This window comes from Parambassis ranga, chromosome 5 (genome assembly GCF_900634625.1).
Source record: "Parambassis ranga chromosome 5, fParRan2.1, whole genome shotgun sequence".
Classification (NCBI taxonomy): domain Eukaryota; kingdom Metazoa; phylum Chordata; class Actinopteri; family Ambassidae; genus Parambassis; species Parambassis ranga.
In genome coordinates, this window is record NC_041026.1 from 27,799,967 (window position 1) to 27,824,236 (window position 24,270).

Sequence of the window (24,270 nt, forward strand, 5' to 3'; positions counted from 1 at the left end):
TCAGGTCCATCCATTTCTTAATATCACTCATGCAGTTTAGCAGTGATTGGAGGGAATCTTTGGCAGAAACTCTAAGCGGCAAATACACCTGCACGCCGTCAGCAAAACAATGGAAGGGGATGCTGTGCTTCCTGAATATGGACCCCAGGGGTAGCATGTAGAGAGAGAACAACAGCGGGCCCAGAACTGACCCCTGGGGCACCCCGCAGGTCAGAGGGGCCACTGAAGAAGAAAACTGCCCCATCTGAACCAAGAAGGATCTGTCTGTTAGATAGGATTCAAACCACTTTAGGGCAGTGCCTTTTATGCCGACATGGTGCTCTAAGCGAGCCAAGAGAATCCTATGGTCTACTGTGTCAAAGGCCGCTGTCAGGTCGAGGAGAATTAAAATGGCACAGTTGCCAGAGTCAAGGGTTAGCAAGAGATCATTAAAAACTTTTAAAAGAGCAGTTTCAGTGCTGTGGAGAGGCCTAAAACCAGATTGAAATGGTTCACAGACATTGGCTGTTTTTAAAAATTCTTGGATTTGTGTAAGAACAGCTTTCTCTAAAACCTTTGAGATAAAAGGGAGCTTGGAAATTGGTCTAAAATTGGTTAAAACCGAGGGGTCTAGGCCTTTGTTTTTTAAATGAGGCTGCACCGTGGCATGTTTAAAAGAGGATGGAACAGATCCAGAGCTCAGACACAGATTTATAAATTGTAAGATAAAAAGTGTCAACTGTGCAGAAGACCTCTTTAAAAGACGGGATGGAATGCTGTCAGATTGGCAAGTGGCGGGCCGTAAATGTTCAACAATCTCAGTGAGGTGAGATAGTGAGACAGGCTCAAATTTGTCAAAGACAGCGGAGCTGGGAGAAAGAGCTGAGGGGTCCTGGGCAGACTGTGAGAGCGGGTGTCTAATTGCAAAAATTTTTTCAATAAAAAATTCCTTAAAAGCCTCGCACAGTGTAGGAGACGGCTCAATACACACAGCATCACATGGATTCACCAGAGAATCAAACACATTAAAAAGAACCTTAGGCTTATGAGCATTTGCAGAAACAAGTGCGGAGAAATATTCTGTCTTTGCAGCTTTAATAGCCTGCTGGTATGATGTGAGACCGTTTTGGAGGAGATCCCACGAAATTTTAAGTTTGTCCTTCTTCCATCTCCTCTCTGCCTGCCTACAAGTCATGTTGCAGGGCTCTGGCAGTGCTCCTCCTATTCCTCCTTGCACAAAGGAGGAAGTAGCGGTCCTGCTGCTGGGTTGTTGCCTGCTACGGCCCCCTCCACGTCTCCTGGTGTACTGGTGAGCAAAACATCAGGCAGAAAGGATGAGAACAGAGAAATGGTCTGTGGTCAGTACCTGCAGAACCTCTCCTTTATAAGGCTTGTCTTGATCACTGCCTCTCATTTCCACCTGTTGTCTGTTCCATTTGCACAACAGCAGCTGAAACTGATTCACAATCAGTGTTGCTTCCTAACTGGACAGGCTGATTTCACAGAAGTGTGACTGACTTGGAGTTACATTGTGTTCTTTTAAGGTAGGGTAGGATATTTTGAAAACTCAGTGAGAGTCAGCCAGAAAGTAAACACACGCCCCTTTCTCTCGGAGCTCACCCCGAAGCCACGCCTCCCAACCAGTCTGTGACTTTGTCCATCATGCACGTATCTCTCTGGTGCGCACAGAGCAGGAAGAGAGTGACAACCAGCCAATTATACGTGCAGGGGCGCCTCGCAGGATTGGCTGAACCACAGATGATTAATATTCTTCGTTTTAAAGCGAAACTGCCGAACTAATTGGTTGCTATCGGATTGTAAAGAGAAGTTACACTAATTTAACAAAAAGTGCATCAGAATGAAATCTCCTACCCTACCACTAAGTGCTCCCTGTACTTTTTTGTGCAGTATATATATATATATTAATTAGATTTGATGTACATTTATAAAAACAAAACAAAAACGCATTGTTAATTTAAACACTGTGAGGAGAGCTTAAGATACATGGATAGCTGGCCAGTGTATGGCCTATGTTACCAATGTACAACCATAACAGAGATTTAAGACATGACTGTAGCAGGGACAAGGACAGCATCATTCTGAAGTCTGCCCTACACCTCTGTGATGGGACGCAGCACTGGTGGGCATGAAGCAGCCTACAGCAGGGAGGTGGCCACTCTGGTGACATGGTGTGAGGACAACAACCCCACCCTCAACACTGACAAGACCAAGGAGATGATAGTGGACATGAGGAAGGAGAGAGGAACCCTCATCAGTCACTGGGACTGGAAGTGGAGAGGGTGAGCAGCCTGAAATATCTGGGGTCCAAATCAGCCAGGACCTCACCCGGACACTCAACACCACACAGCTGGTGAAGAAAGCTCAGCAACAGCTAAATCTTGAATCTTTGAAAAGGCTGACACACTGTTGCATTATGGGCATAGTATCTACAAATATCTTGTCCTGACTGTGTGTTTAGGGGTCATTTGAGTTCAGAGAGGTTAGAAGTGGATAGAAGTTCACCATACAGACTGTGTAGACATGCATGGTGGGCTTTAAGCCAGACTCCTGTTACACTCTGACTTCAGTAAGCACAGTGCCTCTCAGCCTGGAGCTGTTTGAAGTAAAACCTGCTGATTTCCCTCCAGCACAGAGCGTCTCTCCACCATCCTCCATTCAGTGTAAAGCATGTTCCACTTTCTCCATCTCTTCATATGAGATCAAAGTGGACTGGTCTGACCTGAGAGCTCCACATCAGGGTCACTGCTCACTTTCTGTAACACACTTCTTTCATTCCATTGCCTAAGGTTGATGTGCTTTTATTAGTCTTTTACTGATGAGGTTCTCTGAGGGCAGGTGGACTTAATAGTTTTGTAATGAGGCACAAATCTGCAAATAGTCTCTGGGTTTTATTCCTGCAGTCTGTCCAGTCCTCTTAATCAACTACCTATCAATACTTTTGATAAGCCCTCCAGTGAAATCAAACGAGCTTGTTGTATTAGCTGTGAGAAGGGATCATTTACCCCATCACGATCTTTTGGCTCATCATGTTAGGCGTTAGCTGTTATTGTCACTAACAAGGTGGGCTCTCAGCACTAGTCAGCACAACTTTAGTTGTCTTGATAACCCTTTGAAGCAGAGACAGATAATCAGAGATCACACCCCCACATGTGTGGGACACCATCTCACTAGGCGGATGTGTTTGGGCTTCAGCAGAGGAAAGAGACCACCCAGTGCAGAGCAGTGTCACTGCTGCACAGGCTGAGCAGCTTCCTGAACAAACTGTGGACCACATGTCATTCTTCTACTCAGACATGTTTATGTGTTATTTGTTGGGAGGATCTCAGATATAACTCCTACAGGTTTCTGCTCCAGTTCACAGTGCTTTTTGTGTGGTTTGCTTTAAAACATAAAAACTGGGCTTTAATAACAGAACATCACAGTTGAAAGATCACAGCAGTGAACATGCTGACCGACCAGTGATCCTGAGTGCAAAACCAGCACGGCGCAGACTGCTGAGCACCAAAGATGGAGCTGAGTGGGGCTGTGTGTGTTCGCACCATTAAAGAAATCACTGCAGATATTATTTATAACAATGAGAATAATGATTGGGCACTACTGTGTCAAACTGTGCCAGAGATGGACAGAAATGTGTGTGTGTGTGAGAGAGCTTCTGGCCTCTTAGAGCTATAGGAAACAGGAGCTTTTATTTCGGAAAGTTATTTTACTTTTTTCATGATAAGACAGTACTTAAATAATGTTTCCAGTTATTTCCATTAAGGCTAACACCCCCTCCCCGATCTGCTCCCCTGAAAGTCACTGTGTAGTTCGAACATGGCTCAGTGTGAAAAAAAAAAACATATTTTAATATACAAGTCGCACATGAGTATAAGTCGCATACCCAGGCAAAGTATGAGAAAAAGTGTGACTTATAGGCTGGAAAATACGGTAAGTGTTTATACATCTGAATTGTTCTGATGTGACCTGATGTGACGTGAGCTATCAAATTGTATTTTTTTTTTCAAATATATTAAAAAAAATCGATCCATTTTTTAGGGGGTAATTGCAAACATATACAGGCAAGTTAATGTACAGGCTGATTACAGATCAGTTAGCAACAATCCCCTGATGGACAGTGATGGATTTATAAGGTTTAACATAGGGTGGACAGTTAAGAGCAGGGTGTTGTTTATATTTTGGGAATGGGAACAGTTTCATTCAATGTCATTGTTGTCATTACTATTACAGCATAGCACACTCTTTAGAGTCCTTATTTATTCGTTCGCTAATTTAAAAAGAAACGAAAGAAAAGAAAAACATTATCTATTAAGATTAAGATTAAGATTAAGAAAACCTTTATTAGTCCCACAATGGGGAAAATGCATAGTGGCAATGGAAATGGCTATGGTGGATGAGACAAAGGTGCATGTATACTATTTTTTTATTATTATTTCAGAGCTTGAATGTGAATGTTTGTTCTTTCTTTCTTTACTTTTCTACAAAAATAAGAACTTTCTAAGAGATCAGTGTTTAGCCATTGCCATTTGGCAGGGTCCCAATAGAAGCAGGGACAGCCGCCCCCTTTTGCCCCCCTTTGCTTTTAATCTGTAAACAAACTTTAAAGAAATGCTGTTTAATTTACATTAAGAAGCTGCTGTGGATTTTTTTTCATAGCTTCAGCCTAAAATCGTCTTTGCTATCATCTCCTAAAACCTCCTATCAGTCAAGCTGTGGTGTTTGTTTATATGGTGACCTGTGACAGATCCCTCCACCCTTGTTTCCAGCTAAACTGGCCATCATTTGGGATCGGCTGTGGTACTGCATATACACACACTTTCCGGGTGGGAATTCCACAGGGTGTAACAGAGTAAAATGTTCCTTGTGGAAGTGGGAGATAAAACAAGCACTAAAGATAAGAAGAGCTGAGTTTGTGTGAAGCAGTTTATTTTCTAAATAACATCTAAATTGAAATCAGTTTGCTGCTTCACCTTAAATAATGAGTATTCATAGATTTTATGTGGTGTGAGTGGTAGAGGTGGAGGTGCACTGGTCTGCTGTCACCAGCAGATGGGGATATTGGATCAGTAAGAATAGAAATGATTACCTGTACATGAGAGTGCGGTGCAGCACGTGATGGAAACACTGACCCAGACACTTAGTGAACAAATATGGACTGTCTGATCACCATTTATTCGTTGTTTTATGGATACAATATCAGTCTGCTCACACAGCAGTAGAGCCAATCTTTCCTGTAACACCACAGGAAATTGTCTAATGTGTACAAGATTGCTTGATTCCATGATTTTTTGTTTTGTTTTACCCTGAGATAATTACAACAAAGTAACATTAAAAAAAAGATGTGATATAGTTAGAAATATAAGATCATAACAATAATCAACAGCAACATCCACTACAATATGATTCTCAGTGCTGGAATTTAACATATGTGAATGTTTAGTGTGACTTTTAACACTTACATTTCATTATATCACGTCATTTTAGAAAAAAATAATATACACCGAATGCTAAGCAGACTACATGAAGAAGCTGCTGCTTTTTCTAACAACATGAAAAACTGAGTGGTGATACGGAGGCCCACAACTGACAAAAATAAATGACCTTTTCACACATTCGAAATGGAAATGTAGTTTATCTTGGATTATTTTGATGACGAACAAAATGTAATATTTTAACCTATTTTCCGGACTGTTGGTTGCACCAGATTATAAGTCGCACCAGCCAAAAATCCATAGATGTCTACGTAAATCACTACATTTTTAGCATAACATTGCCTCTGGAATTCCTCTTAACTTAAATGGTATGGCTGCAGGGCATTGAGAGTGAGACACACACCGTTCAACAAGTTGTCACATGGATAAATGATTAGCGCCAAAAAGTGCGACTTATAGTCCGGAAAATACGGTAATTGTTTATACATCTGAATTGTTCTAACGTGAGCTTGTATGTATTTTTTTTTTCAAATATTTTTAAAAAATCTATTCATTTTTTAGGGGATAATTGCAAACATATACAGGCAAGTGAATGTTATACAATAAATAGGAATAAACACTGTTTCATTGGAGATTTGTTGGTGTGGTGCTTTTTATTTTGTACGCACATGCTGTCGAGCCACAGACTTGTGTTTCACTAAACACAAAAATATAAATACGGATAAATAAGGCCGGTTTTGTGAACATATTTGCCAAAGTTCATTTGCTTTGTCACTTTAAAATGTTACCTTCTAACACCAGTGTCTTTATTACATATCGTCAGTTTTGGGCCTCAACAAGTGCCCTTAATTTCTAGTGCTGCAAGGTGTTATATGTGTCTTCAAGAGTAACTGCTGTCAGAATATAAAAGATTTCTGGAGAATGTGGGAGGCTGAAAGATTCTTTGGTACATACAAATATAGCTTCTGAGGAAATAAGATTATCATTGAAAAAAAAAAACATTTGGCAACATTCTTGAATTTCACAAGAAAAGTGAGAAACATTTATAAAAAAAAACTCTGAACACAAAACAGTTTAGCACCATATGAAATATCTAGTCTCTTGTGTTACTTAGTGCTGTCCGTTATGAAGACATAGATCCTGGCCAGGAAGGAGGTGAACGTCCCCTGCCTCAGGAGCCTCATCTCCACGTCTATCAGGAAGTCTTTGGGCTCGCGGACTTTTCTCTGCAGGTAGACGGCGCCTGTGAAGCTGTTCAGCTTGCGGGTGCTGAAGTAGCCCTCTTCATTGCCCTTTATGACGCTGATGACGATGTGATCACCTGAGTAGGCGGGGGACGGTCCAATCCTAAAGATCTGAGCTGGAATGATGATGTTGTTCTGGAAGCTGAGCTGATAGTAGGTGATCCGCATGGGAGAGTTTTGGCAGTCCAAGGAGTTAGGAGGACAACTGATCCGCTCGCAGCGCCTGAAAAGGAGCCAGAGGGGAGATAAGGAGGAGCATATTTGGAGGAGGGTAGTACAACCTGTAACAACTGCTTTACATATCTTCTAGGGAGATCTGTTGTGTTGAACATAAGGACGGTGAAGTTCCTGTCTTGAGGGTATCAGGATTAGCTGGCTGAGGCTCATGCTAATGTTAAATTAGCACAGCGGACAGTAGAGAGCTGCCAATGCTAATGCAAATCATGACCAGGAAATCAAACACTTCCAGATGTTCCCTGGTCAACTGCTTTTGAGTGATAACTGTAAACACTTCAGCCTAGTGGCGGCTAGCACTGTCACATAACACTGTCACCTGACAGCAAGAAGGTTCCTGGTTGGATTTAGCTTGAGCCTTTCTATGTGGAGTTTTCACATTCTCCTTGTGAGCCTGTGTGGTTTTTCTCCCACATAACAAGGTTTTGCACTTTCGGTTAAATTGGTACTCTAAACTGGCTATAGGTTGTCTCTGTGTTTCCCTGTGAGGGTGTACACCCTGCGTCTCACCATTGACAGCTGGGAAAGGCTCTAGCCCCCCATGACCTTGTGGTACACACCAACGGTTCAGAAAATGGATGGAACTGTAAGCACAGAAAAACTTTCCTCAGATGAGCAGCTGTTTCCAACCCTTATTTGCGCAAATGTGTTTTTTTTTAATGTAAATAAGGGTTGATTAATAATAAGTTGCTTACAGCTGCTCATCCAAATATCCATATGTACCATGGTCCTGCATTACTAAGGCCACCTTCACAATAACACTAACGAACAAATTTCAGACTTGCCCACAGCTTTAGTCTCAGTTACAGAGAACCAGCCTGCCATTGCTAAATAATTAAATGCTAAATATACACATTTTTAAATAGTCTGATAATTATGACGGGCAGCATTTAAAATACTTCGCATTAGATTATAATCAGTCGTAACGAGATTAGAATGGGGTGCAGTCAGTGAATGAACTTTCACCCCCTTATTGGAGGCCTGGGTGACCTTGCAATGTACAGGCATTTCCTTATTTTTTATTATGAGCACAGTGGTTCCTTGCTTTATAGAGAAATTATCATTAAAACATTACATTCTTTTTTTAAAAAAAACTTGGAAAAAAAGAAAATATTACCTAAAAAGTGCCTAAAATTAAACTTCTTGGATGTGTACATATTAATAAATAATTGTATTGTATTTTCCTTGTTTCTCTCTATGATCACACATTAGCCTGCAGGTTGTAATTAAAAGCAGCAGCTACACTACAAGCTACCAATAAATTAAGTAAGCTTCATAGACTCAAGCTGCTTCACACTGAGAAACATCTACTGTTAATTAACACACCGAACACGTGTACTCATTATTTTGCGGTGTCAGTTGTTACAGCACTAAACATCTGGCTGTCATAGGCTGCAGCACACTGCACTGAGAATGAGCAGGGGCAGAGTGATAATTCATGACACATAATAATAAAACACAGAAAAATGACTTTTAATTGCATCAACACATCCATGTATCCACAATAATCACACAGAACTGAAGTACTTACTGCACCCCAGGGATCTGAGTAACTAGCCTGAGGTTGCTATTTGTTAATCAAGTATAGTTAGCTAGGTATGTTAGTCACATGCATGGTCAGCAACATATGCAGATGGACTGACAAACTGAAACCAATGCAGTGCTAGAACACACAGCCTCTGTCTAAGCAACTAGAAAACCACAAACGGTTGTGTATCTGGCGCCATCCAGTGGTCATCTAACTGCAATGCATGACACGCTTGCTTACAGTTTTTTCTGATTGCTTAAACACTATCAATGATTCTTATAGCACAATTTCTAAAACTATTAATAGTTATAGCAAACTCACTCACTGAGTTTGCAAAACTAAAAGCAAAACAACTGCTTTACACTCAATTTGCACTTTTGTAACACACAATTTGCAATTATACAATATACAATATAATACACTTCACAGCACTCTTTTTGCTGAACTGTAAACACAACTCACTGCTTTACACACAATTTCCAAATGATCAACACACTCCTAGTAAAACTACACACATTTATGGCTGGTATTTACACTATTTTGCCAACTGTCTGGCTACACTGTCACTTGTGAGAACTGTTTTACATCATTAGTTCACTTTGCAATCAGCATGAGCACTGTGAATAAGCCACAGATAAGCTTCAGTGTGGAGAACAATGGAGGGAGAAGAAGACTGAGAAGAGTGAGAATTAGAGGAGGATGAGAACATGAGGAAGCAGGAGGAAGAGGAGGAGGACGAAGACTAGGAGGTGAATTTAGAGGAAGAGGACGAGGAGGTGAAGAGGAAGGAGGAAGAGTAAGAAGAAATAGAATTACTGATGTCATCAGAGCTACAATAGTGGATCATGTGATCAACCATGGAATGACCCTGAGGGAAGCTGGACAACGGGTTCAGCCTGAGCCGCTACACTGTAGCAAGCATCATAAGGACATATTGATGAGAATGGGTTAGTACAGTTCCTTCACTCTAAGTTTTGTAGTAGTACCATACTCTAATGAGAAAAACAACAATACTGTACATGTAAAACTGAAACTGTTACTCCACAGAATTACTAGACATCCAGCATCTGGAAGGAGGCATGCAAGGATATGGACCAGGCATCATGTCAGGCCTGGATACGGCACTCCAGGAGACATGTTCCCCGGTGCCTTGGACTAGAAGACATTGCATGCGACGTTGATGAAATTCTGTGGCTGGACCCAGAGAGACGACAAGACTGATTTTCTCTCTCTTTCAGTGAAATTGTATGTTTTCTTGTGTTTGTTTTGATGTATGTGAATAAACATTCATACTTGAAATTTGAATCCCTGTGTTTATAGAACTATTTATGACAAAGGTTTGACCTCACATGGACAGACCTTATGCACAGAGAACGCAAAAGCCAGATGTGTTTTCAGTTAATACCATCAGTGTGTAGTTGGCACATTGTGTGCTTAGTAATATGATGGTTTGTGTTAACTGTGTGGTACAAAAATACATTTTTACAAAGGTTTGAAGAGTTAAGCAAGATGTATTAGCTTTTGCAAGAGATCTACAATGTTTTGCTGATTTGGTGTAAGGTTTTTGTATTTGTGTGTAGAGTTTTGCACAAATAGCCAATAGTTACAGAAATGTGCTTAAGCAATCAGAAAAAACTGTAATAAATGTGTTTTATGCTGAGAAACCAACGTTTTAATCAAGACTACATGTCATACATATGTTTTCCTGAACCTACCTAACCAAGTCATTTTAATATTTAAACTAATAATTTTTTCGAAGTTTCGAAGCACACTTTTAAAGTGTATTCAGTTACAGAATACAGATTACATGTTCTAAACCGTAATATTCTGTTTTCTGTTGTATTCAGATTACTTGGATTACTTACACATTGAATTGCATTTGAAGTGATTGAATGCAGCGACCTCCTGCTTACTACAAAGGACGGTATAAAACAGTCAATAAGACATGTCCATATTATTACAGCTGACTGCATTCACATCAATGTTATTCCATTTAGAGGAACACAAAATCAATGTCAAAATAATCAAAAGGTAATAAACCAAAGGTCATTTTAAACACACAATACATGCATAAAACTGAGGATTTTTATTTTACTATGTATAAAACTACCTGACTGCAGCCACATGTTCCTACTATAATGTTAATCAGCCTCAGTTTTGGATGTAGTTAGCTAGTAGCTAATAGCTCACTGATTCAAAGTGATACTAACAGTGTACCAGCATCATGATTGAGGAGCATTATAAGCACCTTCACTTTTCATCCTCATCCTCAGACTCTGACCCCCATCAGTCCGGCTGCACTGTCCTCTCTGTCCCCCGCACCGCCATACACATGTACATAACCACACAATGAGACAAGTGATCTGAATATAGTCAGACATCTGCCGTAAACAAGATCTTTGTTCTAAGAAGACAGTGATTTTTATGTTTCAGGGCTTTCTCAGTCTACAGTCTGCTTCACTGCTTATCCATTACACCTCAGAATTTACAGCCATATGTAGTCCATCCATCCATTATCTGAACTGGCTTTGTCCTGCAGTGCAGGGTCACAGGGAACCTTATGTAGTGTACTGTAAAATTTGCACAACTCTTGCCAGAACAATAGTGTCTTAGAACCCAATCCAGGCAGGCCGGGAGACATTTTAATCTCGGCCACTCGTCTATGACTGCCAGCTGTACTCATGAATGAAAGATGTGTCTCCATGGTGAGCCAAGCCACGTCACACTGAGGTTAATAAGGTGTCTCTAGATAACATTGATAAGACGCCTCTCGTGGGCTGGATAGTGTGTGTGTGTGTGTGTGTGTGTGTGTGTGTGTTGTTTCTGTTCAGTGTAGCGCAGAGCATGGAGAGCTGCAGAGACAGCCCAGAGAAGCACTGAGCTGATCAAAGCCATCTGACTTCACTGCACAGCTCAGTGGGAGTCATGTTCAGTTAGCAGCCGGCCTCTACAGCCAGCACAGGCTCACAGCTAACAAGGCAGGGCACTGTACTATAAGGATGGGTGTGTACAGTATTTCACAGTCTGTAGAATGTACAGGAGGAAAAATATAAAAAAGATACTGCATATGTAGGTTAGTGTTACCAAAAGGCATAAATCTGTGAAAAGAAATCAGAGTGCTGAAAGGCAGTGTGACTCACATGTCAGACACCTTCTTGTAGTTGGTAGGACAGGCGAAGGAGTGACACCTGAAGCCTCCTTGCAGGTTGAAGCAGTTCTGTCCAGAGGAGCAGTTGTGAGTGCCAGTTGTGCACTCATCAATATCTGTAAAATAACAATAAACACACACTGACAATGTTTGCTACATATTTATCGTAGAGTCATTCCAAGTATTGCAGTTCCTCTAGTGGCCACTGGAGGGTATCTCTGTCTGTAAAATTCGGTCTCTCCCTTATAGACCTCTATGTTAAAATGGCCAACTTTACAGCAGAAATAAACATGTTCACAGCCTGTAAATGATAATTTCTGTCTGGCCACTTCAGCTTTCTGCTGTGTGCATACTCAGATTAAGTGGGAGTCCCAATGATGATGCCTATCAGTACACCTACATGTAGTACACTGTATATGCTACATAATGTATGTGTGAATTTCAACAGTGTAGTGTTAGCAACATTTTAACCTACCGGGCTAACATTTGCTAATGTTTAAGTAGTTAGACAAAAGTAGTAGTTTGTAGAAAAATACATTTAACTCAAAATTGTGACAATGCAAATCAATCAATCCCTAATGCTGTTCACTTGAGACCTCACCTATGCAGGTGCGTCCATTGGCGGACATGGCGTATCCGTGAGCAGGACAGGCGCACTGGTAGCTGCCTGCTACATTGACACACTGGAAGGTACAGAGCGTCCCAATGCTCTGGGAGCATTCGTCAATATCTGTTAAAAAAAAAAACACACACACACACAGCTCATCAGTTAGGTTAGAAGTCAAATCTGGAATACAGTACAGCAGTGATGGAAGCCGGTCAAACCACCTGTATGAGCCAGTGTTTGGCAACATGCCTGGTATAAATGAATAACGTTATTACAATGGCATTGACATTTCTCTAATTTTTGGAAAGGCTGTCCTGAGCAAGTCATTTATATTTATATTGATTCTACTGTCAGGTTTCAGTGTTGTATCCATCACTCTGGCTATTTCCCTGCTATCAAAGAGGAAAAAAGAAAAGAGAAGAGGTTACACAGTTCAAACATGTATTTATGTATTTATTTTTTATTTTCTGGTTTACATTAATCTTCATCTTCTATACATGATTCATGTATTGAATCTTGTATAGCAGCTGTTGTAGGTAGATATAATAAGCTGTATACTACCAGGCTATAACCTTAAAAGAATAAAATACCTTCACAGGTGTGTCCATCCTCTTTCAGGAAGTAGCCTTGACGACAGTAGCATTGGTATGAGCCGTAGATGTTGGCGCACTCCTGGCTGCACGGGTTTTTCTCACATTCATTCATGTCTGAGCGAAAAAGACAGACTTTCACTTTCAGTTTATAGATGTGATGGACATTTAATTTTCACCAGCAGATTAGGTGTTTTAGTTATTTAGTTGTTATATTTCTAACAGCAGGATGATTTGTATGAGTTTTAAATGAACTGCAGTAAATTTATTATGATAAAGCAACCTGTCCTGAAGTGCAATGGTGTGTGTAAGTGATGTGCTTTTGGACAACAATGGTAAACAGTGATTTGAATGAATAAGCTGAATTTATGAGGGGAGGGAATTTATTTGCGTTCACCAAAAAAAAACAAACAAACCAAAAAGCTCCAAGTGTGTGGAGCAAATTGAATTGAAAAACCAATCAAAACCTAATCGTGTCTCTTTCTAATAAACACTGAGACCTTTGGATCATGAACAGAAACCTTCACAGCCTGATTAAGATCCATCAGTAATGGCTGTGACTCACGTTCCTGGTCAGCTTTGCTCTTTGAAGCACAACACACCGAACTTGCAATCCATTACGTATTCACGTCACCCTCCTCTCAGCACTGATAGACGAAATGAAATTTCAACAGAAAGCAGTTTAAACTGATAAGAAGGACTTACAAAGGACTTATAAACACGTTTCCATCTATGTATATTATCTCCATAGTCTAGCCATGTCTGCATTAGTGCTTCTGATGTCGACTCCCCTCCCCAGAGGGAAAACAGGACAGCCAATCTAAATAAAGGGGCATTTATATTCTCAATATGTAAGTTACCTTCACAGTTCTTGCCATCCAATGCGAGGGAGAAGCCAGCTGTGCACGAGCAGTGGTAGGAACCTGGGGAGTTTTCACAGGTCTGGGCACACAGCCTGCCAGGATAGCGCCAGCACTCATTTACATCTGCCAGGACATGAGTAGGATCTATTAGCCAGCAAGCAGATACCTCAGGGGCCACCGAGGAGTCAACGGCAGACCCAGTGTACACACACATCATGATTGGGAGGGCCACCTTTGTAGCAGTATTAAGAATTGCAGATATAAAATATGAAATCGTAAAGAAGTTGAGCCCTGTTGCTGTGGACAGTAAAACTGCTGCTTTGTATTGAGACAGTGTGATGGTGTTGGGTGTATGATACGTCACTAGATTATATAAGCCGAACACCCCAAATGTTCATGTTGTTGTTAAGTAAACACGTTGCTGCTATTTTAGGAAAGACAGATGCTCAGTAAGTCAAGGATACAATCTCTGCTCAGCAAGAGCAAAGAGAGGTCAGACACTAGTTCATCAGTGGCTCGGATCAGGACTTTTAGTCTAGCATTCTAATGTCCAGAATAAATCCAGTTCAGTGCGTCCCCACTTTTAGTGTTCTTCCCCTTCAACACAAAAGCTGGCTGGTACATTGCAGTAACAGAGGCAGACGCTGACATTATAAAACCTCAACCACAACTTTAAAACCAGATCTGTATGGCCAAACCTTTACTTTGCTCATCGTCATGGGCAGACCTGAGACTGGCCTTACATACCAGTGCATACTTTGCGGAGTGCGTCATACTGGTAGCCCGTCTGACAGTCACAGCGGTAGGTGCCAGGCAGGTTGTGACATATCTGGCCCACTCCACAGCGGTGCGTCCCCATCTGACACTCATCAATGTCTACACGAGGGGACAGGATGATAAAACACCTCAGCAGTGACCCACTGTGCACCTGAGAGTGCTAAGCTCCTGTTCACAGCATATACCTTCCATCTACTATTGTTTTTTTCTGAGAATTCTGCATGAAAGCTATCAACAGCAGTTCACGTTGGTATGAGACAAGTTATTATTCAGAATGATCCTAATTGAGTCGTGCTGCGTGTTCAAGTGCTAAATCTTACCGATGCACTTGGCTCCATTGGGGCTGGCATGGTAGCCCTGGCTGCACATGATGATCTTCTGCTGGCACGTGTAGGAGCCCACCGTGTTGATACAGTTGAAGCCAGAGCTGCACGGCTCGCTCAGGCTGCTGCACTCATTTATGTCTGCAGAATCACAAGGATGGAGAATCAGGCCTCCAGGTAGCTGAAGAGAGCGGGTGATTGGTCAGTGGTTTAATCCTGACTGACAGGCCTGTTTTCTGATTACTTCCTCCCTGTCATCTCAACAGAACAATTACACTGGTGTATTTAGTTCACTTATTGGCGCAATCATGGTTTAATCTGACAGCCTCTTTCATTGACTCCCATTTTAAAAACATAAAAGGCTCAGAGGGTGCCAAAATACCAAACTTCTGCTTAACTGGCACAAATTACAAACTGCAATTACAAAGAGCAGATTTTACATTTGCAGAAAGAGACAGGAACCTTTCAACCTCACAGTGACAAATCTGTAATATATGTGCAATCATGGAGGGAGTCATTAAAGGGAGTGATGATGATTACTGGGCCCTGCACTGCTGTAAATCAGCCAAGGTATAGGAGACAGGTCTATGACATCAGCAGCACCCATTGTCTCTCATTCTGCAATGTTACCTCAAACACAGCTGAGCCTGTTGTTGATGCAAATTTAAAGACTAATGATTGTGTGTCAGACAAGTTTTCTAGTGATATTGACATAGTGGAGAGTGAGTGTGCAACTGCTGAAGAGGTCACTGCAGCCAGACAATGAAACCCATACATCCATACATTGGACATGACACAGAGAAATGTAGACAGGAAGGACTGATCTGCATTGTTTCATTAAAGGATGGCTATTATACTCACTTTTTAACAGTTCATACAACTGGCTGAATAAATCATCTGCATGAAAATAATTGTTAGTTGTACCACTAAATGTTAATTAGTGAGCTTTAGAGGCATCCTCAGCTCAAATATCTGTTCAATATTACTTAAAATTAGCATAAATGTGAACAAAAATATATTCCAAGATTTCTAATTATGTGTATCTTGTGTGGGGTGTCATATGTGTTAATTGAGAAGGAAACTGAATCCAGAAACCTATTTGACGACCTGACAAGCACTTCCTGTGAAGTACACTGGTAACTTTAGACCACCTGGCTCCCCAAACTTTTAGCATCAAGGCAGAAATCCAAGTTTTTGCTGAATTTAAGGGGTTGAACTCACCTTGCTATGCTGAGAGATTGGTGAGTTCAACAAAAAGATAAGCTTTCCAGAGCTCTGAGAGAGATCACTGGGACTGTGATGGTGAACATGAACTTTCTCTGTTAAGTCAGGATTTCTGCAACTCTTTGTCTGCATGAAAAACTGAGTGTTTGTGGGCTGCATACATTTTACAGGAGGAAGAGGTTGTCTCAGTTTGGTATCCACCAGAGTTGTTGCTGTTTACACTCCCTCATATAGTATAGCACCAATTTCACAAGTCAATGTTTTGAGCTGCTGAGGATCACTTTTCTTTGCAGCATTGGTTTATATGGTGATCTAGCCTCTCAATATAGGCTAAACAGATCTGGCTAAGTTTTGATGTGTTGTACATTTTGAGACTTGTATGATTTCCTTGTACATGTATATTGAAAAAATAAATCCTTCCTTCTACACAGGAAGTGTGAGGAAAGTTGCTGCCTGTTAGAGGAGTGTTTCTGGCACTGACTTACCGATACAGTTGCCATGAGAGTCCTGTGTGAACCCACTGATGCACTTGTGTCTGGTATTACACACGAAAGAGCCCACTGTGTTCTCACACACAAAGCCTGTACCACAGTTATGGGTTCTCAGCATGCATTCATCAATGTCTGTATAGAGAGAGAACACATAAACATAAATTAACCTTGATTTTTTTTAGTTAATCATCTACTATACCTTCTTGGTTCATCCTGTCAGATTTACAGCAGGTGGCACTGTGGCTCAAGCACAGAAAGAACCCTGCTATTGTACAACTGGAGAAAAAAAATCCAATATACACATCACTGGATGTGTCTGTGCAATTAACAGAAGTTGGGGAAAACTTTCTAAATGACAGTTATTGAATCTCATGAGCGATGGATGGAGTTTAAGTGGAAGATTTGTTCCTCTGTGCCACGAGGGAGTTCACATTTTCACAGGGTCCTCTGAGCGGAAGGTCTTAATTTGGCTTTTTCTCCCCCAATCACCACGACGGGGACAAGATTCCAGTGTCGCAGCAGAGATCTCTGCTTGCTTTCATGCAGCTAATAAGTTTTTCCCCTGTTGGATGGTCGACTAAATATTACCTTCATTATCTAGCTACATTGATTAGTCCTCCCTGGTGCCAAGTGCTGATGACACCAGTCACAGATCTTCAAAGTGCCATACTGCCTGTGCAATGCTGCCTCTCTGGGTGATTAGCCTGTCACATACTGAACCTGCATGTGCATCTGCTCAAGCACAAACATCACTACTGGGGCCAAAAGACATGCATATTAATGAAGACGTGGTGATTGTGCTGAAGCTCCGAGTTTAAGTTGCTAAACTAATTTACACACATTTTGAACTCCATTCATTTTGGAATCTCAGGAGCACTATAAACAGGTCAGTCACACTGTGGGGCTTTATTCCACATTGAAACTCCTTAATAATATTTCACTATTATTCAGAATGTGACACAATTCTGCATGTAATATTAGAGTTATATTCCATATTCTGTTGATACATTTTTGGAATATATTAGAGTAGTATCTAGTGATATTATTTCAATCAGACTTAAAGAAGCACTTAGAGAAGGTTAGTGCATTTCAAAGGGCAAGCCAATAATAATACAGAGCAAGGGAGGATGTTAGGCAGTACTAAAAATATTAATTTATCAGATTGGAATAGTTAATAGTTATATAATAATGAATATGAGGGTTGTCGTTCTTTAAGCAGTAAATAAACCTGCATATTAAAGCAGACATCAGCAGTGTTGTCTACTCTCTGGGTAAATTGGTCTAATGAAATACATCAGGCACAGTGAACTCACCCTCACACACACTGTTCCTCAGCTGGTAGCCTGCAGGACAGATGACCTGCCCGCATACAAATGAACCCACTGTGTTCACACAGCGCTCGCTGGGCTGGCAGCTGTGGGTGTTTGTCACACACTCGTTCACATCTGTGAAGAAAAAAAAGAGAGTGTGTGTGAGATGATGGAGATGCAGTTTAACAAAGAATGAAACTGACAAAGGAAATGGCTGACATCTAAACGTGAAGCACACCAGGACATTTTTTGCTTTTGCTAATATGAATATCTACTTGGAAGCTGTCGTGAGAATTTCATTCACACAAAAAGCTTGTAGTCAAAAAAGATGCAAAAAAGATTTTCAGTTTTAGCACTAGTTTACACACACACATGCACGCACACACATATAAAAGGTAGCACAAATCAATATACTTATATTTACAGTAGTTCTAATGCCTATCTAACTTGAGTGAATTGAGTGAATAATTTACTGAATCTGAAGGCCCTCCTGTGGTCCTATGGAGTGTGTTAAAGATTTAAACAGTGAGATGAAAATCAATAATAGGTATCTGCACAGCTACAAACAGCAGAAAGGGGAGGTTAAGGTGGTAGACCCAGTGCAGAAGTCAGCACCTGAGAAACCTGATTTTTTTTTTTGCTTTTTACATGTGTTATGGTTACATGCCCGAAGAAAAACTTATTTCTATAACTCATACTTAATTCTATAACACAAAATATATCAGCCAATACACATATAACCTCTATTTATGTTCTGTCTTTAAAAAAAGTGGCTGCTAACAAGTGGCTAAATGAGACAGGTCAAGCACACACTGCCATGTGTAGTGTAGTCTAGCTTGCTTTAAGCTGGATCCATACTCCGCAAGACAAAGAACTTTTCCCCCCGTGCAGACGTTACGCCCACAAAATGACGTCATTTTTTGTCTCTGACCGCCCGCTGTTCCGCACTCTTGAGCACAGGGTCCGGGCCGAACTTTGTCTTTCAAGGCTGTGCGGCAACCATGCTGTGATTGGTCGGAATTTATTGTGGGCGTGATGAAAGTGGAGAAGCGCAAGAGCCTCTCCAGGTATATAGGTAGGTGTATAAACAGCACTGATTCAACAGATTTAATTAATTCAACAATGGATGTTTTTGAGGAGCAGCTTGCTGAGGCAGTGAGGAGATACGAGCATCTCTACAATACATCGCTGAGGACCTACAAAGACACGCTGATGGCCAACAACTCCTGGAAGGAGATAGCAACGATACTTTGCACAGAAGAGAGTGTGTGTCGCAAAAAGTGGCGCTACCTGCACGACAGATTTGCGAAGGCAAAACGCCGTGTGCAGAATAGTAAAAGTGGTGATCCCGGTGGCAAGAAATTCCCTGTAGTATACACGGCGTGCGCTGCAGTGGTCGGGCCGTATGAGGAGTTCTGCACACACACGTCTCGCGGAGTATGGTACCTCAGTGCGGAAAAGACCTTTTTTTTTTATCTCTTACCACCCGTAGAGCGCGTTCTCTGCTCTTTGTCTCGCGGAGTATGGAACAGCCTTTATTCCTCTAGGAATCACAATTTGGCATCAAAATTGGCAGGAAACATCAACCTCATGTTCTTATTTTCTACTCTAATCTTAAAGCCAGTGAATAGGCTAACTTACAAAGGGACACAGTAGAGTAGGTTGCTAACACAGAGCTCTTGTACATATAAGAAGCTAAATAATCCTTTAAACACAGTGAAACCTTGTGTTAAAAGCGACAGATTTGAAATGCTTTTTAGTGTATTGTGATCACGATGTTTTCTCCTCCAGTGGGCGTGGTTTTCAGAGTGCGACATGTTGGGTCCTGTCTCCTGTCTGTAGTTTGTCCACTGTACAGTGCTACAGCAGACATGCTGATTAGGAACTAATCTGGTCTCCAGACATGGGGACATTTTCTGGTGTAAGTAGCTTATTGTGCAAAATAGCCTATGGATTGATGTGAGAGGACTACTACTTAAATCATCCATACTATCATCCATTTTCTGCGTTTCTGGGGTCAGGTTGCAGGGAATTACAGCTCATCAGGAAGAGGTGCCTGGCTATAACGAGTATATCAGGCATTCCCAGGCTAGCTGAAAGATTTTAGCTTTCCATTGCACCCTGGGCCCTCCTCTATGCTGGACACTCCACAACACCTCACTGGGACAGTGCCAAGATGGCATCCTAACCAGATGCAGGAAGCATGTTTTGACCACTTGTTGCGATCTCATTCTTTCGGTCATTACCCAGTAGGGGTGGAACAGTTCACAAAATCCATGGTTAGGTTTGTATCACAGTTCTGAGGTCAGTTTTTTCTCACTCTGGAAATACCATAGTTTAGAATAAAACATGTTGCCTAAAACATATACCATATTTAAGAATCAGTTATTACATTGCGTTTTTTTGTTGCCCATCTAAAGTTTCCATTCTGTCACTGTTTGTGTTAGTGCTATAGAAAGATGCTCCAGTGTTGCCAACTCCTGTAAGAAATGAGCCGTTGGCTGTCCCACTAAATGATGTCATTGCATAATCTGCATAGTTAAAAGTGTTCAAACTACCACTGTTTGTTTTAGTTAGGAACGCAGATCTAGAGGTAAGCTGAGAGCCTTGCCCTTTGGCTGTCTTTTCACCAAAACAGCCCTGATTAAGTCAGATGTAACTGAATTAGCCAGAAACAGTGCTACAGTGCTCGTGAGTACAAAAACAAAAACTGGTCTTAAAGTTTCTGATTAAAGATAACATATATAATTGTAACTTGCTGAAATAAACCCTTAGAATGTGTGCTGGAGCTCTGTTTGGCTGGCTATTATATCAACTTTGGACAGGGACTGCTCTATAAATCCCCAGTCAAATTAAAAATATTGGGCCTTGGCAAAAGCTCAGTGATATTTCGCATGTTATGCTTGTTTGTGTGAAATAAAATACACAGTTGCAAACCTTTAAATCTTTATCAGTCAAACAGCAGTGCAGCTGGTAAACAGGCGCTGTTGATTTATGACACTATGGGCTCTTGCTGAGACAGTGGATCGGCGCTCTGGTGCAGCTCGCCTTTATCAAACTGCTGCATTCCCTTATCGTGGATCGCAGTGCACGGCCGATTAGCTGGATGCGCTGATAGGTTTGGACTGGAAATATTTGTGTGTGTGTTTGTGTGGCACCCATCCAGATTTGAAAATCACCACAAAATATAGTGCATTCCACAGGGAACCTAACGAAAAGGTCTTGTACAAATCTGCATGAGTCTGAAAAACAAAAATCAGGAACAAGAGGGGAACATATTCTCCTGCGTGTCTGCTGGCAGTTCCTGACTCAAATGTCTTTCATGACTTTGTAACTTGTGCTACAGGGAATTTGAATGCCTTACAGCACCTTCCCACGGGGAGCAGGATCAGGGAAAAAACACTGATCTGAGGTTTTCAGCATGTAACCAGGTGCGTGAGCTTTTTTTCCTGCAAGGTTCACTTCCTAAAACAAGCAACGACTTAGACAGCACAGGACGTACTTCAGGGCCTCTGTGGATATGCAGCAAACACATTCATCTTAAAATGAACAGTTTCGATATTGTGCTGTGGTGACAAACTCTTGTTTTGGGAACTCTTTTCACAGATGTGCCCTTTTGTTTTCCAACAGAGTGAAATATGTTATTTGTGCTGGAGGTAGGATATTTCCAGGGACAATTAGAATGTGGAGTCCATCTCCCACCCTGCTCTCCTTCAAGCTCAGGCATGGACGGGACTGCTTCTAGTGTTTATGAGTCACCAGTGGTGCAGAAAGTTGCCTTCTCCCTGCACCACAGAGCTCTCGTGGCCGGCATTAATTCCAATATGTCATTCATGGAGGGAAAAGCCCCCCCCCCCCCCCGCTTCCTTGGGGACAGCAGCATGTGAAGTGATCCAATACAAGGTGGGAACAAAAAGGAGCTGTTTTTGAGTAATACTAATGCTCAGTTGAATTTCAGAATAAACTCCACGGAGAGAGCGGGACCAGGCCCTGCACAGGGAGGTGCACTGTGAGCTAGGGAACACACTGTGTTTCTTCCACACTGGACCCAGTAGACCATGAGCTTTCTCTGAAAAGCTGTGGCAAATGAAGTCAGCCTTGGCTCTTTAGAGAGACAGGAAAGCTGGAGTTACACAGATGCAGACTGGAGAGACCAAAGCAGAAGTAATGAATAATACTTTTTACTTAATGGCTATGACCCATACTATAACAGTCTATGACTACATTTGCTGTATACTCTGTTCTTCCTGACATCTTTTCACACTGAAGTTTTTAAACATTAAGGACACCATTGCATTGTAGTGCACAGTGCACTACAATAATACATATACATATATGCACAATGAAATTGTTGTGCATATATGTATGGAAGTATGGAAGTAAGCAATAGAAAACACAACATTAGTGACCTAACAAAGAAAAAGTATTTTTTCCTAGAAAGGGCTGGGTTGCCGGCCAGGGAGCACCCTTCCCAGGCAGCAGGTAGAGCGTCCCTCTCTGGGGAATGTGCTGGAGCAGGGGGAGCTCCAAAAGTGCAGGGGAGCTGGGTGCCCAGCCAGAACAAACTAGTATTTTGTGGGAACAAACTAGTATTTCGTGGCCATGAATTAGTATTTCATGCACACGTTATACATAATTTGTATTACGATTTATTTATTTTTTAAGACACCGTCAGTTTGCATTTCTGGTTGAATTCTAAAAAGAAATTTGTGCTTCCATAATCCAAATACACACTTTGAATAACATCTGGAAGAGCTAAATGGCTAAAGAGACAACCTTGAGCATGGATGATACCACAGTTTGGGTGTGATTGAGACTGTGGTTGATTGGTATCTTCCCAAGGTTTGGTGGAGCAGAATCACATGTCTCTCCAACAATCCCAGCCATTGAAATCTCCAGATTATGTCAGCAATGTGACCACAGAGAGCATAATGCAGAGAGCTATGATTACTATTTACTGCAGGATGATCATCCCATGTAATAACTCTCCATCACCACACAGCAGTTTAAGGAATGCAAAACAAATCCATCCCTGCCCACAATGGTTTGTTTAGTCCCAGTTCATAAATGGGTGAAGGTGCCAACCACATGAATCAGACCTGCGTGTGTGTGAGAGAGAGAGAGACAGAGAGGGAGAGCCTGGGAAACTTCTGAATTTCCATTCACAGCATAGTGATGAGCAGAATAATGTCAGATTGAATGTCTGACCCACACATTAACTATTCAGGCTGTGTTCACCCTGGCCTTGCTTTGCATACATCTCGATGGGAACAAGTGTGCGTTCAACAACCATATGCAAATAAACAGACCATGGAGAGGAGCAGGTTTATTTTACCCTGTGCACCAGTAAATTACACTCTCACACATACATTAATCACATACTTTGATATGTGAGCAGGATTTCTTACAGGAGTGCGTGTTCACACATCACAGATGACTGCAAACATCGCAGGTGTTGATGCCTTCACAGTCTGCATCACTCCAACATGTCACAGTCCACTTTCATCTCTGTCAAATCCTCAGACCCCCCCCCCCCACACACACACACACATCTTGTCGTGCTGTTTGCTTTGTTTCATTCCTTCATTCCAGTCTGAACCCAATGTTGCCCACCCACACGTCCACATGTGGGAACACTTTAGCAGGGAAAGCGCTCGCTCTGCCCGCTGAATGAATTGATAGGAGGGGGAAACACTGACTCTTATGTGGAGCTTACGCATTTAAGAGGTATTATCCCGTCTGTTAACAGACAGGCAGATTAAACAAACTTAGCCTGGACTCAGCATGTAACGCATGCACAGACTTTCACTGTAACCTTCAACTAACATCTGCCATCTTATACAGTCAATGCTAACTGTGGTGCAGGCAGGGATTTGCATGTGTGTGTGTGTGTGTGGATTCTTGTTCTTTCTTTTTTACAAAGTAACATTGCTGCCAAGTTTTACATATTAATGAATAAGTTACTACTGCAGCAAATACATTGTAGAAGGCCCTTCATGGAAAATGGTGTTTGGCAAGGTAACAGTTATAGTCTGTATTGGAGTTGGGTTTTACTGACCATGATCTACAATTAGACACAAAATTATTAGCCCCTCTATGGGGATTCTTTTTCAAATATTTCCCACATTCTGTTTTATAGTGCAATAAAAAAACATTCATGAACATACTAGTTTTATTTAAGAAGCCTACATGCTAATAGTCAGTTGTGTATCCATTCCATCCATTCCAATACAATTTTCTTTAAAAAGGACAAAAGGACTGATGACCATTGTTTATAGCACATAATAACTACAACCACAACTGGAGTTCAAGATAAAGTGCAGTTGAGGTACCATCTGGGTACTCTATGATGTCATACTTGTCAGCATGAATATAGTCAAAATAGCAAATGTAAGTGTGTATTTGTGTTATGTGTTATGTCTTAGATTTCTATAAAAAGCCTCCCAGCAACCCTGTGATGTGGACTGATGCATAATCAAAGTGGGCCTTTTTCTTAGATTCC

General features: G+C 41.4%; 1 protein-coding gene across 1 annotated transcript in view; it reads right to left on the reverse strand.

The window, feature by feature from the left end:
• Nucleotides 1-6,036: 6,036 nt before the first annotated feature.
• Nucleotides 6,037-24,270, reverse strand: part of fbln2 (fibulin 2) — a gene marked incomplete at its 5' end in the record, with an annotated part of 52,510 nt that continues 34,276 nt past the window's right edge. The window contains 9 exons of the mRNA XM_028405929.1: nucleotides 6,037-6,896; nucleotides 11,576-11,699; nucleotides 12,185-12,313; nucleotides 12,781-12,897; nucleotides 13,641-13,766; nucleotides 14,391-14,519; nucleotides 14,741-14,884; nucleotides 16,453-16,590; nucleotides 17,772-17,903. Coding sequence (XP_028261730.1) covers nucleotides 6,536-6,896; nucleotides 11,576-11,699; nucleotides 12,185-12,313; nucleotides 12,781-12,897; nucleotides 13,641-13,766; nucleotides 14,391-14,519; nucleotides 14,741-14,884; nucleotides 16,453-16,590; nucleotides 17,772-17,903 — 1,400 coding nt within the window. The remainder of the gene's footprint in view (nucleotides 6,897-11,575; nucleotides 11,700-12,184; nucleotides 12,314-12,780; nucleotides 12,898-13,640; nucleotides 13,767-14,390; nucleotides 14,520-14,740; nucleotides 14,885-16,452; nucleotides 16,591-17,771; nucleotides 17,904-24,270) is intronic.